Source organism: Gopherus evgoodei, chromosome 1 (assembly GCF_007399415.2).
Source record: "Gopherus evgoodei ecotype Sinaloan lineage chromosome 1, rGopEvg1_v1.p, whole genome shotgun sequence".
Classification (NCBI taxonomy): domain Eukaryota; kingdom Metazoa; phylum Chordata; order Testudines; family Testudinidae; genus Gopherus; species Gopherus evgoodei.
The window spans coordinates 54478584-54490747 of NC_044322.1; the positions used below are offsets into that span (position 1 = coordinate 54478584).

Below are 12164 nucleotides of genomic sequence, written 5' to 3' on the forward strand. Positions count from 1 at the left end.
TCCCACACCCTGCACTCCCTCCAGCATCCCAATCCCCTGCCCCAGCCCTACATTCATGGCCCTGCATGCAATTTCCCCACCCAGATGTGGCCTTCAGGCGAAAAAGTTTGCCCACCCCTGATCTAGATGAGTTGATGTACTCCCTGAAGACCTCTGCATACTCCTGGCATACACATACCCCCGGCGTACACATACCCTCAGTTAAGAACCACTGTTCTAAAGTAGACAATTATGTACCAATGTCCATGTTGTCTTTGAAATTTTTCCTTTTGGTCCTTCTTGATTCCTTTAATATTATTCATATGTTAAGAAAAACTCTCACCAAACAATCTTGATGAACTGCAAGATTTTGCTTTTCTGCAATGTACATTATAGCACACTCTTCATCTGCTGGACAAAATGCACACTTCCTTTTCACCATCTTCTCCATTATCTGGAAGTCACCTGGAGAGAGACTGTTGAACGAAACATAAAACGGTTAATGCAACCACCCTATACCAGCTGGGAGGAATATGGAGAGTGTAGCTGGTGAGGGCTCATAGCATTTCCAGATCTAGCTTCTATTCCACTTGCATCCCAGTAGACTTTGTGCCCAGCCACTCTAGCCGTGATTGACAGGCATGAATAAAACTTGACTTGCTAAGATAAAAACAGAATAGAAGTTAGCTGCTAGGGGCTCTAGCAATTGGGATTGGAGGAATGAGAACTAGGATTTTTTCTTGGAAAGCCACTGGTGGGGGCAGGGATCAATATGAAAACTTCCAACCTTGCTCAGCAATACATGGCTCAGTGAAGAACATTTCATGCAGATACCAACAACCTTGCATGGGCTTGAGAGTCACGTCATATGATGTGTAGCACCTTTAGTTCAGAAGATATTAGTCTGCTGCCATCAGCACCTCAAACTTGTTCTTTCAGACATCTAACTGCAGCTGCACTAAAGTATCTGTCACAGTTTAAATAAGCAACGTAGTACTGCCAACTCCCACAAATATCCTACCTGAGTTCACAGGAAAGAAGGAGGGAATGTTGTTTCTTTAACATAATGGGATTATAGAAAGAGATTTGCAAGTAAAAAGTGGAAAGGAAAAGACAGGAAGATGAAATTAGATTGTTCCTCAATAACAGATGGAAGTTAGAGGTCTGCAACCACTGACACTAAAACATTGTCAAGGCCAGCACCACCCTAGCCAATACCCATTTTTTAACCTCCTAGCCTTGTTATAGTGAATCTCTATTCTCCTTTTCTGTTCTTATCCTTCCAAGGTTTTCCTTCTCATCCTTCTTTGCCTTCCCACATTATCTCATTTTTCTTATCTGGCAGCTGCAATAATTTTTTAAGGCCATCTGCAAATAAAAGTCATAATTCAAACTCTTTCAGTACAATGCGTCCAGTATCCCCAAGGACCGAGGTAAGATGTTCATTCAACACACCAGAAATATAAACTTCACTTTTTCTGTTGTCATGCAAAGCAGTTGAGGTGTGAAAACCAAGGGAGGAGAAACTGGTTTTGTAGTTGGCAAGCCATTCACAGTCTCTGTTTAATCCTGAGCTGATGGTGTCAATTTTGCAGAGGAACTGAAGCTCAGCAGTTTCTCTTTGAAGTCTGGTACTGAAGGGGTACAGTCAGGGTCAATTCATTAAGGGACATCATCAAACTGAAATAGGTCAATTTCAGCAAAAGGAAGTAAAGCAGCTCTGTACTATCCCCAAGTTCCTTTGCAAAAATATTTCTTCTTTACTTTTTTAAACCAGTTGTTCCTATTTTTGATGCTTTTTTCTGTTACTATCAAAAAAACCCAAACAGGAGTGTGCATGCAGGTACAGAAGTTGGTGTCAGAGTATGTGAATGGGAGGAACACACATGCAATGGAAGCACTAAAGCAGGGGTCGGCAACCTTTCAGAAGTGGTGTGCTGAGCCTTCATTTATTTACTCTAATTTAAGGTTTCACATGCCGATAATATATTTTAACGTTTTTAGAAGGTCTCTTTCTGTAAGTCTATAATATATAACTAAACTATTGTTGTATGTAAAGTAAATAAGGTTTTTAAAATGTGTAAGGAGCTTTATTTAAAATTAAATTAAAATGCAGAGCCCTCCCGACCAGTGGCCAGGACCTGGGCAGTGTGAGTGCCACTCAGAATCAGCTTGTGTGCCACCTTTGGCATGTGTGCCATAGGTTGCCTACCCCTGCACTAGAGGCAAGTGATAATTCTTGGCTCTGGCTGTTTCTTCTCTACCTTGTGGAGGGAAACTCCAGCTGCTGCTCCCCTTGTGTATGGCTTTTGAAGGGTTTCCAGCCTGAACTATCCTTGCTGCTCTATACATGGGTTAAGGATCTCCAGTCCACACAGTCACAACGAAGGGCCTGAGGGCATAGGGGGGAAAATTAGGGGGTGCTCCTCACCCACTGGCAGCCAAGCTCCCCCTCCTTCCTCCCTTGAGTGCACCACATCCTAGCTCCTCCGCCTACCTCCCAGCACTTCAGCTGTTTGGCGATGCTCGGGGGGGTGCGGGGAGGAGGGAAGAGAGGGGACACAGTGTGCTCAAGGGAGGAGGCAGGGAAGAGGAGAGGCAGGGACTTGGGGAAGAGGGTGGAATGAGGGTGGGGAGGAGGCGGACCAGAGGTGGGAAAAGGCAGGGCAGGGCTGAGGACTTGGGGGAAGGGGTGGAGTGGGGGTAGGGCCGGGGGCCGAGGGGGTCGAGCATCCACCAGTGGGAGCAGAAGTCAGCGCCTATGACTGAGGGTGGAAGTAACAGTCCTTGCTGTTCCTCTAAGCTCCGTTTAGAGTGGAAGACAACTTACATGGCTCAGTACAGGCTGTCTGAAGACAATTTGCTGATCATTCCTCTGCTTGCCTCCCACCTGCTATCAGACTGATATATTTTAACAGGCAAACCACTACATTTGTATGTTAAAAATTTTATTTTACTAAATGAAAAATAGTAATGAAATCTACTGATGAGAGAGAGGGTGTGTCCTCTGTGCCTGATCCCCAGGGGATGAGAGTCTGTTTCAATTCTCAGCTTCACAACTTGACTCTTTAGCTCAATTGCAAGTTACTTAATAGATTCCAAGGCCAGAAAGAACCACTGTGATCATTCTAGTCTAACCTTCTGTAAAACACAGGCCAAAGAGTTTCCCCAAAATAATTCCTAAAGCACATCTTTTAGAAAATTACTATGAGGCATGTTTTCTAATCCTTTATTCATCCTCCTGGCTCTTCTCTGAATCCTCTCCAATTTATCAACATCCTTCTTGAATTGTAGGCACCAGAAATGGACCCAGTATTCTAGCAGTAGTTGCACCAATGCCAAATACAGAGGTAAAATAATGTCTTTACTCCTACTCCAGATTCCCCTATTTATACATCCCAGGATTGCATTAGCTCTTTTGGCCACAGTGTTGCATTGGGAGCTCAAGTTTAAAGCTATGTTTCAGTCACAGGTAATTTTAGTAAAAGTCATGAACAGGTCTGGGGAAGTAAACAAAAATTCACTTTTATTATATACCCCTGAGTAAAACTTGGGGACGAGGTAGCTGGGGGCGTGGCATGGATGCTGTGGGGCAGCCAGAGGATGCCACAGGTGCTGGGGGGCATCATGGGTACTCGGGGGTGTGCAGCTCGAGGAGGCACAGCAGGTACTGGGTGCAGGATTGGTGGGGCTGGGGCAGGTTCTCTACCAAGTTCCTGGGAAGCAGCGACCTCCAGCTCCTAGCTCCATGTGCTGCCTCTGCACTGCCCCAAGCCCTGGTTCTGCAGCTCCCATTGACAGGGAACTGCAGCCAATGGGAGCTGCGAGGGAGGTGCCTGCGGGAGAAGGCAGCACATGGAGCTAGGAGCTGAAGGAGGGGAGTTCTTGTCACCCTTCCAGGGAGCCCCCTCAGGTAAGCACTGCCCCATAACCCAATCCCCAGCCCTGAGTCCCCCCACGCACAAACTCCTGCTGCTGGGGGTGGGCCCACGCCTGCCCCGGCAGCGGCTGGTGCGCCTGGCCTGGGGTGCCCAGCCTTGGGCATGGGCATAGTTTTACTTCTATTTCGGGGTGGGGGGGCAAGGGCTGACAGGGCTCAATCCAGCTCCACACAGTGGGGTCCAGAGAGGGAGCACCACCTCCACCCCGACTCAATCAGGAGGTCTCCCAGCCTATCTGGGTTATGGGGGTACACAACCAAAAAATATAACTCAAAGGGGGGATTCAGTTCAAAAAGTCTGAAAACCCCTCAGGGTGCAGGGATGGCGCAGCTAGGGGCTGTGAGAAGTGAGGGGAGTAGCTCAGGGTGTGGGGAGCGGGTAGCTAAGGGCTGTGCGAAGTGAGGGGAGTAGCTCAGGGTGTAGCGAGGGGGTAGCTAGGGGCTGTGCAAAGTGAGGGGTGTAGCTCAGGGTGCGGGGAGAGAGTAGCTAGGGGCTGTGCGAAGTGAGGGGAGTAGCTCAGGGTGTAGGGAGGGAGTAGCTAGGGGCTGTGCAAAGTGAGGGGAGTAGCTCAGGGTGTAGGGAGGGGGTAGCTAGGGGCTGTCTGTGGGCAGAGGGAGCTCCCAAAGAGGCTCCCAGCTTCAGACCCCTGCTGCTCCTGGCTTGGGGGCGGGGTCAGGTTTGCTGGCATTGGGGGGTGCCAACGTAGTGGCACAAACTACTCTGGTACACCGGTGTCAGCCCTACGCCGCTCTCAGCTTCGGAGGGCTGGGGGCACCAGCTTCAGCCCTGCACCACTCCTGGCTTTGGGGGGGCCGCTTCAGCACCGGGGCTTTGGGCTCCGGGTTTCAGCCATGGGGCCCTGCAGCCCCACTGAAAGGGCTCACGAACCCCCAGGGGGCCACGGACCCCCGGTTGAGAACCACCGATCCAGTTCACTCTGAAACAGTGACCTGTCCTATTATTTAGCGATCCCCTAATTTTTGTGTCATCTACAAATTTTATTTTATATTTTCTTCCAGATCATCGATAAAAATGTTAAACAGTATAGGACCAAGAACAGATCCCTGCACGACCCCACTGGAAATGATTTCTCATTTCCCATTAAATAATTTTGAGATCTATCAGTTACCCAGTTTTTAATCCATTTAATGTGTGCCATGTTAATTTTATATCATTACAGCTTTTTAATCAAAATGTTGTGATGCCAAGTCAAAAGCCTTACAGAAGTCTAAGTGTATTATGTCAACTCTATTACCTTTCTCAACCACACTATATCTCATCCTAAAGAGATACAGTAGCAAGTTAGTTTGACAGGATCTGTTAACCATATACCCATGTTGATTTAATTATGTTACCCTCCTTTAATTCTTTATTAATCAAGTCCCGTATCAGCCACTCCATTACCTTGCCCAAGATTGATGTCAGGCTGACTGATTTATAACATCTTTTTTACACTTTTAAAGTATTGTCACATTAGCTTTAGGCCAGTCTTCTGGACCTTCCCCAGTACTCCAAAACTTACTGAAAATCAACATTAACAGTCCAGTGAGCTCCTCCATCAGCTCTTTTAAAACTCTTAGATGCAGATTATTCAGACATGCTAATTTTAAAATATCAAACTCTATATAACATTCTACAGAGATACTAGTGGAAAGAGTGTTATCATCACAATTTGATGAGTCTATATCATGTTTTTTTCCTCATATACAGAACAAAAGTATTTATTGGACACTTCTTCCTTTTATGCATTATTATTGAAAACTCTACTATTTCCATCTAGTAATGGACCAATACCATTGTCAGGATTCTTTTTGTTCCTAATATATTTTTAAAAACTGTGTGTTATTGTTCTTATCTTTGCTGGCCATAGATTTCTCCTTATGTCCCTTTGCTTCCCATATTGATTTTCTACAATTCCTAATTTCTGATTTATATTCATAAGTATCAACTTTCCCTGTCTTTTATTTGTTTATCTATGTTATAGCTGCTTTCACTTATCCTCTAAACCAAGTTGTTTTTTTAACCAGCACAACCTTCTTGCTCAGTTGTTGGATTGTGGCTTTTTGGGCATCTAGTAAGGTGTTCTTAAATGATTCCCAATTATCATTCACATTTATCTGATTAAATTCTTCCTCCCAACTGATCTGGCTTCTAATTATTTTAGCTTTGTGAAACTGGCCTTATAAAAGCACCAAGTATATATATATTACTGGTCTAGACTTTATTCTGCTTGTATATTATAAATGTGATCAAGTCATGTTCAGTAGTACCTAAGCTACCATTAAGTTTTACTTCTGTGAACAGTTCCTCTTTAATTGTTAGGACAAGGTCTAATAAAGAATTCCCCCATACAGGCTCCAGCACTTTTTATGTTATAAAATTGTCATATATAATGTTCAGAAATTCTAAGGATACCCCATGATCACGTATTTTTCCCCCTACACATTATAGATAGGTGCATAAAGAGGTGATCATCCTGTACCTTATTGTGACTTAGTGGTCTTTAGCAGACACCAATACCCCATCTTGTGCATTACGTGTTAGGACATCACTTTCTTCTGAGTTAAGAGTGATTCAGAAATAGGTAATACCATTTTTTATACAGATTGTCGTTCCCCTTCTGCCCACTCAATCCTTCCAAAATGGATTATGAACACTGATTTTAACATTCCAATCATGCGACTCATCCCACCAAGTTTCAGTAGTACCAACTGAATTTATGCTTACAAATGAGCAATTCCAATTCCTCGTTTGTTACCCAGGCTCCTAGCATTGGTGGATACGCAATTCAAGAATTTCTTCTCATTGTGTCCTTTGTTTCTTTGATTAATTTTGTTCTCAGCATCTAAATTTTTGTTCTAAGAGCTCATATCTCCCCTCTTTTTACTCTCCTCTTTTGCTATTACAGATGCTCCCGGACTTACTCAAGTGTTCTGTTCCAGAATGCCTTGCATAACTCAAATTTTGCATAAATCCGAAACATATCTCAGACTATTATGCAAAAAAAAACAAACCCCGCCTCCTATTTCTAGCTTACAGAACTTTTTCCATAAGTGCAGATTTGCGTAAATTGGATCTTGTGTAACCCAGGGAGCATCTGTAGTTGAATCCTTGCCTGGCTACTCTAGCCAGTCTGTACCTGAGTCTGGTCCCTCTTTGAGCAAGGAGAAGACCAAAAACCTATGCTGTTAGCTCTGAAATTCCTCAGTTCAATACCGTGTGTTGGCCAAGATTCTGGCTATCACACTAACACAGCATCCTCTATTTATTTACTACTTCAAATTTCTGAAATACTGCTATGTAGACATCAAAACATCAGCAGCTCCCTGTTGTTATGGGACTTTTAAATGGCATATTTCAGAACCTGGGGGAAAGGGATGCCTATCAACTCCACTCAGAGCATGAGGATAACATCATCACTTCTAGTCAGAAAGAGGAAATGAAACTGATTATCAACAAAAGTGAAACTGTCTCTGTCCCACCTGCTATTGGCTGCACAAGACAAGCAAATGAGGGGAAAAAACCAAAAAGAGAACAGTTGTTTTTTTCTGATCTCTTCCAGTTCTGGTTAATTTCTCTGTCATTTGTAATTGCAGTGAGTCAGTATCTTCTAGACTTTGCTGTGGTTTTGAACTGACTGTGTCTCCATGCTGCAGATGTGAAAATTCCTGATTTGCTTTAAACAGGTGTGTAAAATATAAGCCCCATCATCGCAGTAAGAGTGGGGGAGTGCATTTGATACCTAGGTCCATAGCAGGATTTCCAAGCTGCTGTGTGCCAAGCGCTTTGACACCCCAACGTGGCAGGCATCATGGAAATTGTGGCACCCAGCGAAGGGTGCGAGGGGCGTTAGAGCACAGCAAGAGGTGCTAGGGGTGTGTTATGGTGCCCAGTGAGCGGGGCGCTTTGTGGCACTCCGTGAGACGTGAAGCATGGCAAGGGGTGCGTTATGGTGCACGGTGAGGGCTGCATCACGGCACATGGCAGGGGTTAGAGGTGCGAGGGGCGTGTTGTGGCACGGGCACCACCCTGGCAAGCTCCCTCCACGCTGAGTCCCCGCCAGGCTGGGTGGAGAGGCACTGTGGTGGGTATAACGGCCGGTGGGAGGAGACCTGCTTGGCCCAGGCTCCCCGGTCAGTCAGCACATCCCCGCCCCACCTGAGGGCCAGCGCGCCCAGCCTGCCCCATGTTAGAGGTCCCTCCCCTGCCAGCCCCACCGCTCACCGGCAGGCAGGGCGGAACGGCCCATTCACTGCAGCCGTGGGGGGGATGGGAATCAGTCATTACCGAGGGTGCACAACGCGGGGCGCAGGAGGGCACAGCCCGAATCCCGCCCCCCCCCAATGGTACTTACCACCGGGGGGACGGGGAGAGAGAATCATTCGCCGCCTGAGCTGCTGCTGCTGCTGCTGCCTCAACACACGGCAGGATGCTAGAAACTCCCGAAGGGGTGGGGCGGAGGAGGAGGGGCCAGAAAATGGGCGTGCCTGGCTGAGAGAGTGTTGGAAGGACCCGGCTCGCTCCCTGGGACTGAGCATGTGCCAGCGATCTGCGCAAGTGCGCATGCTCACTAGCTGCCGCCGAAGCTGCTGAAGCGGACGGTGCCCTCACTCCCCACGTGAAATGGAGGGGCGGGGTGAGGCTGCACCGGCTTCCAATCCTCGCGGACTGGGCTAGTTCTGAGAGCCCGGTTCGAATCCCGCCTGGCGCCAGCTGCGATGGGGGCGGGGGGGTCCGGCAAAGGTCGCGGCCGCCTAGGCTGTAAGCTGATGCGTGGCGTGCTGTTTCCAGGCTGAGGCGAGCTTGCCAGGGGCTGGATCCGCGGACGCTGCCGCTGGCCCCGGCGGGGCTGGGAGCGCACGGGAAATCCTCGCCTTAGTGGGCTAGAGGAGGCGGATCTGGCCAATCTCTCGCCTTCACCTTGCCGGTGAAATCACGTGCGAGGGGCCCCGCTCACCTGTTGCAGGAGTCACCTGACTGGAAGATTGCGCCCTGCTCGGGGCCTCTGGTGGAAGCCGATGTGAAAACCTCAGGCTCAGACAATCATGAGGGTTTTGGGCTTTTTTTAATATACGTTTTTGGGTTCTTTTTGGCTGCCTTCTGGGCGCTAAGCTGGGCTGTCCTTGTTCACGTTTTCAAGCTATTCTCTGTAGCCCTGAATGACTGAAACATATTTCTTCTTTCTTTTCTAACTGAAAGCAGAGTCTCATTCAATCTCTTGATTTGAGGACCTGGGGCTTTAAAGAAACACACCATGAATCACAAGACATGTAATAACATTGTGAGAGTGATACATTAGGGTGGTCAGGTGGCTCCAGTGCATTACAGCCTGGCTACAGGAATAAGGACAATGTGGCTTTTCAGTGGCAGAACGGCTGGCTGGTGTTTGCGTCTTTGCATTACAGGCATCCATGGACCCTGCCTGGGGAGAGGCTGGAGCTGATGCTGCTTGATGCCCAAGAAAAGCCCATCCGCCCCCACCCAAGACTATGGCTCATATTCAGTAATAATCCTGATAAAAATTAGCAGGAACTTCAAATTTAAATTAGACAAATTAAGGAGTCAGACCATTAAGTAGTTCAGCCATGCACACTGGAATGTATGAAGGCGACATTTTGACAACTTGGGGACCGCTATATGATCTGTGAATTCTGTATGTACCTGTACCAAGCAGCAAACTCATTTTGAATGTGCTGCCCCTTTGCTGCCTCTGTTGTCTGTTTGCCTTCATGGTAGACTAAGGCCTTGTCTACACTACACAGTTTTGTCAACAAAAGTCAAATTTTGTCAACAAAACAGTGGAGGTGTACACACTGAAATGCTCCTCCTACCAATGTAACTACTCTGCTATGCCGACATAATAAAACCACCTTGACCAGCGGCACAGAGCTTTTTGCGACACAGTGTCAATGTAGACACCTCACTAAGTTGTGTTGCCTTAATTGGCCTCCTGGAGGTGTCCCACAATGCCCATCATGACCACTTTGGTCCGCAGTTTGAACTCCACTGACCTGAAGGTACACAGGTATGCACCCCTCCTCTGTTTGAAGGCCTGGGGATTTTTAAAATTCTTTTGTGAATGCCAGCAGCAATCTTGAATGGCAGACCACAGGGCAGGCATCACTCTCTGTTTTGCAGCTCCTAAAATACTGCAGTACTAGCCTTGTTCACATAGGCAGTGGGTGAAACCCCACTTTGGGGAGACTAACCTGCTGGCTCTGGCCCTTCTGCCCAAGGCCTCCCACGCACACACTCCAGAGCCCTGAAACCCCACCCCCCAAACAGGAGGAGACCTAAGGGGTCCCCCTGTGACTGGAGGAGCCCCAGCCTGCCCGCCCCACCCCAGCTACACTGGGCCCAGCTGGTGGTCCCCCGATACCTCCACCTGGAGTGCCAGGCCAAGCTGCCAGCACACCTCCCACTCCCCCAAGTGCTAGGCCGGCCCCAGTGCCTGTCTGTCCCCCTCAGCCCCCTCTGCCAGAGGCAGGCTGAGCCCCCAACCACTGACAGCCCCCTCAGGTCAGTTTCCCCCTCCCCTCACCAGTGCTGGGCCAAACCACTGGGCCAAGCCACCAATCCCCCCAAGTGCTGGCCCAGCCCCAGCACCAGGCTGAGTTGCCGCTCACCCCGAGGACTCCCTCCAACCAAGCCACTGGCCCTCCCAGTGCCAGGCCGTGCCACCAGCCCCACCGCCCTTGAAGGCCCTCCCCTGGCCAAGCCACTCCCCTGCCTGCTGCTGGGTCTCCGCGTCCCTCCTCATTCCCCTGTCCCCAAGGAGGAGGGACACAGTGAGCAGTAGGAACCTCCAGTGATGGCAGTGGAGCGGAGGAGACCTGGCAGGCACAGGCAGCAGCAGCAGGCAGTGAGGTCCTCAGAGAAGGGGCGAAGCCATCGCAGCCCAGGTGTCTGGTGGCGGGTATTATAACCACCGCCCATGGGTGTTGGGCTGGAACTGTTGTTGTTACTCTTGTTAAAGTCCAATCCCATTTCATGCCAAGTGGTGTCTGGGGATCAGCTGGAGCTGATAGAGGTGGTGATGTCATCTGGGTCCCTCTCTGGCCCAGTCTAGTCAGGACATCTCTCAGGAGCAGAATGACAAAGGCCCAGGGTCCCTGGAGATGGTGAGGCTTCCTTCAGTATTCTCCGTCTGTTCTTATTGTCCCTTCCACCTCAAGTCTCTTTCTTTAAGGACCCAAAAAGGGAGTGGTGGGCAGTACAGTCCATGCCCTCATTTATTTGTCTATAATTAGATCTAGTTTCCAACACACCAGTTCATTAATTTCTAGACCCACAATTTGTTTACCAAGGATGATCTCAGCACAGTCCTTCGGTTATAGCAGTAGACTTCTTTGTTGGACTAATTCAGTTTTTCAGTCTGGTTTTCTTGCACCTGTTCCCAATAACATTTTTATTTTAGGTTACTGTGACACATTATGATCTTATACTCACTTGTTATCATTGAACTCACAGTTAGGGTAAATTTGTAGACCCAATTACCAGAACAGGTCAAACAAAAATTCCTGTAATTCCTCTCCTGTCATCCCATAATTCATCTAGTTTTTGCAAGCCAGTGCCATTTTCAAACTGCTGTCAGGCAGTGTGGAGGGAATAATGCTGAGCAGCACTATCCTGATGGTTATAAATACACATAGAAGTTGTGCAGCCAGATGGCTTTGAATGACTTGAGAAATAGCTATGGCAGTGCCAGAGTGATATAGGATGAGGAAGACAAAATCTAGTAGTTACTTTTGCATGAATTTTTCCTGGAGGGCTTTACTCAGTAGACTACCTCTTCTGGGCTTGGTCAACTAGCACTGATTGTTGGAATAGGATAGTGATGTACAACCGGGATGACAAGCATTGGCAGCAGAAGTTCAGGCTGACAAAGGCCACTTTCCTTGAAATCTGTGCAGCACTCACGCTGGAGCTGCAGGGGTGGTACACCAATATGAAAGCTCCCCATCCATATGGAGAAGCCTGTAGTCATTGCTGTCTGGAAGCTCACCATTCCTGATTACTACTGGTCAGTAGCTAACCAGTTTGGTGTTGGCAGGTCAGCTATCGAGGAAGTTGTCATGGAGGTATGTTCTGCTAATCCGGGTCAGAAAGCTTGGCAATGCACAGAAGGATATTGATGGATTTGCGTGGCTGGGGTTCCTGAACTGTATTGAGGCCAACATAGGCGGCCGGTTATATACACTTGCGGTGCTCGGGCTCCAGGAATATTCAGGGCCGGGTGCCCTG

The 12164-nt window shown here is 48.2% G+C and overlaps 1 protein-coding gene across 1 annotated transcript in view; it reads right to left on the reverse strand.

The window, feature by feature from the left end:
- LOC115641366 (histone-lysine N-methyltransferase SETDB2-like) overlaps nt 1-12164 on the reverse strand; it is a 91982-nt gene that overhangs the window by 33792 nt on the left and 46026 nt on the right. Inside the window, exons 17-18 of the mRNA XM_030544485.1 lie at nt 8275-8794; nt 323-455 (exon numbers count right to left, since the gene is read on the reverse strand). Coding sequence (XP_030400345.1) covers nt 323-455; nt 8275-8794 — 653 coding nt within the window. The remainder of the gene's footprint in view (nt 1-322; nt 456-8274; nt 8795-12164) is intronic.